The 2,573-nt window shown below is 39.4% G+C and overlaps 1 protein-coding gene across 1 annotated transcript in view; it reads right to left on the bottom strand.

Annotated features, from left to right (window-relative positions):
* LOC107664372 (MAP kinase-activating death domain protein-like) overlaps positions 1 to 674 on the bottom strand; it is a 65,813-nt gene extending 65,139 nt beyond the window's left edge. The window contains exon 1 of the mRNA XM_016454919.1: positions 616 to 674. Within this exon, the coding sequence (XP_016310405.1) occupies positions 616 to 674 (59 nt within the window). The remainder of the gene's footprint in view (positions 1 to 615) is intronic.
* Between the last annotated feature and the right edge of the window lie 1,899 nt (positions 675 to 2,573).

Genomic DNA, 2,573 nt, shown 5'->3' with positions numbered 1-2,573 from the left:
CAACATATTCTGTTACACCAAATACACAAAATAATGATCTTTAAAAAAGCATCATATGACCCCTTTAACTTTTTTAATTATATTGTTTTAATTATAAATGGTCTATAATTCTATATTTCCATAACAATCTCGCAAACTCCTTGCAGCTCCCATTCAAACACCTGTTTATAAAACCCAGGATTATGGGAGTAGGGATTTGGAACTTTACAGATCTTCTTTATGCACCAAGAGCTTGTAACACTCCAAAGAGAAAGGAAAAATTGAAATCGCATCATATGACCCCTTTAAGGCTGGAAGTTTGAGAAGGGCTCCTCCACAAACATATTTCCCAGGTTCCACCTTTTCTTATCCAGTATATTGTGATCTGCTGTCAAAACCACACCAAACTTCATCATGATAACATACAACCACATTTAACATTAACTGACAGTGTACACCTGAGGCCGGGCACCTGGAATACACCTGCACAGGTCACATACAAACAAAACACACAATCAGTTCACCTGTGATTCAATTCCCCTGTCAACAATTTGAAAAAAAAAAGCACCTATAGAACCTATGTCTGAGCTGTATACACACAAAAACGCCCACATTCCATTCAACAATCTCCCTTACCTGGCTCCAACTACCACTAGGTAGTCCAGGAGACGAGGGCACACTTTCTTTTTCTCCATCTCTGTGTCAGGAGTGTCTCTAAGTCATGGCAACTGTAGCAACGATCAGCTCTCAGGCAGGCAGTCCAATCAGGTGCAGCAGAACTAGGAGTTGGCTGATCGAGGCAGGCAGCGTCCAAACATTGCGGTCTGTGGTGTGCAGGAACGGGGTCTGTGGAAGAGTAACAGCGAACATTATAGACGTAATCCATCACACAGCAACTGCTCTGCAGTGAAACAAAGATGTCTGCATTTGCATTACTGCCAAGCTTGAAGGTGTTGCAAGTGATTTTTGGATAAAATGCCATTCAAAATATATCCCCGTTTCCTGACAGTATCACTGAAATAGTTGTCCTAAAATATCATAGACAGCCCTAGGCTTTATAAACTGCAAAAAAAATTTGACAGAGAAATGCAGTTGGAGTCTTCAGAACCTATTTCTGACTGTCCATCAATCACTTTGTATGTCACAGGGGAGCCCAATTATGAAATGCATTAAGCTGAGATAATAGAGGATCATTCCGGTTAAGAAGCAATTTCAGCTTCATAATAATTTTTAGTTGTTTTTTTTTTCTACTTGCAATGTTACAATGGTATCCTGGAAGGGCGGAGTTTTGTAAGAAGGGGGTGTGTCTAATTCAGTAGTTAAGTCTGGCAGATGTTCCAGAAAGGCTAACATCACTTACAACTAGGGCTGTCAACGTTAATGCATGCGATTAATTATAAAATCCTTCCAACACGTTAAAATAATTTAACACAGAAATACAGACTGAACGGAACATCAAAACATCCCCCCGCTGTATGATTCACAAACTATGTTTTCTCGGCTGGATAAAGCAAACAGCTTCTCTTTATTAAAGTTTTGATGGTTGAGGACTATAATTAAGGTAAAGACGTTGCAGTTACGTGCAGGAGTCGTACAGTAAGCACGCATGAGTCTGATATACTGATGCACAAACAAACAAACTGTGTATGAGTGCTCTTGACACACAGATCATACATTGTATTTATGCAAAGACACATTCACGCTGTTTCCAAACACATTCAGGAAATTTTTTGATTTGTCATGTGTATGTTGCAGTGTTTAGTCATTCTGAATGGATCCGTGTACTGTAGTATGAATATGCAGTCAGCCCAAGGCGTTTGGTTGTTTTTGTTTTTTTTTGGTATCTCCATGTGGTCATGTTTGGTATTGCAACTTGACTTGAACTTGAATTGTGCATAGTACTGTACACATACTATGCACAATTTTTTTTAACTAACATAACTGTTGTTCAGTAAACCTGTTAGTAGTGTTGTCAAAAGACCCGGTATTTCGGTACCAAGTCGGTACTAAAAAAAATGAAAACGGTACGATACCAGGTTTTCTTAAGTACCGGTTCTTGATGGCGATCCGAAAGCTATCCTCTTCCAGTGTTGCCAGGTCCGCGGTTTTCCCGCGGAATTGGGCTGCTTTAACACTGTTGCTGCGGGTTGTTTTTCATGTTTTCATGTTGAAAAACGACCCCATTAACGTGATATTTAGCCCCTGGGTTTTGCTTTGGTACCGAAATTGGTACCGAGAACCGTGGATTTTCACTGGTATTGGTACCGAATACTGAAATTTTGGTACCGTGACAACACTACCTGTTAGAAGTTTATAATTAGAAAAATTGATATATTATCTATTTCAAGATGCAATTTACTCAAGCAAGACATTTCTAGATGAATGTACTCTGTTAACTAAGCAAACATCAAGACAGTCTTGAAAGGCTGTAAACAGAACAATAACTATGACACCAGATGGCGTTTAAGAAGCAGTTCCTTCTGTCTCACCGCAGTGTCTGTGTTTTTTTCTCTCTGTACTGACCCAAAACTTGGTCAGTTCTTACCTGAATTTCTGGATACTCTACACTGCAGAGAGTTTTCCATCATGCTCTA

This window comes from Sinocyclocheilus anshuiensis, unplaced genomic scaffold (genome assembly GCF_001515605.1).
Source record: "Sinocyclocheilus anshuiensis isolate Anshui unplaced genomic scaffold, SAMN03320099.WGS_v1.1 scaffold307, whole genome shotgun sequence".
NCBI lineage: Eukaryota > Metazoa > Chordata > Actinopteri > Cypriniformes > Cyprinidae > Sinocyclocheilus > Sinocyclocheilus anshuiensis.
Note: the sequence above shows the minus strand (reverse complement) of the source record. Positions and strands in the feature narration are given on the sequence as shown.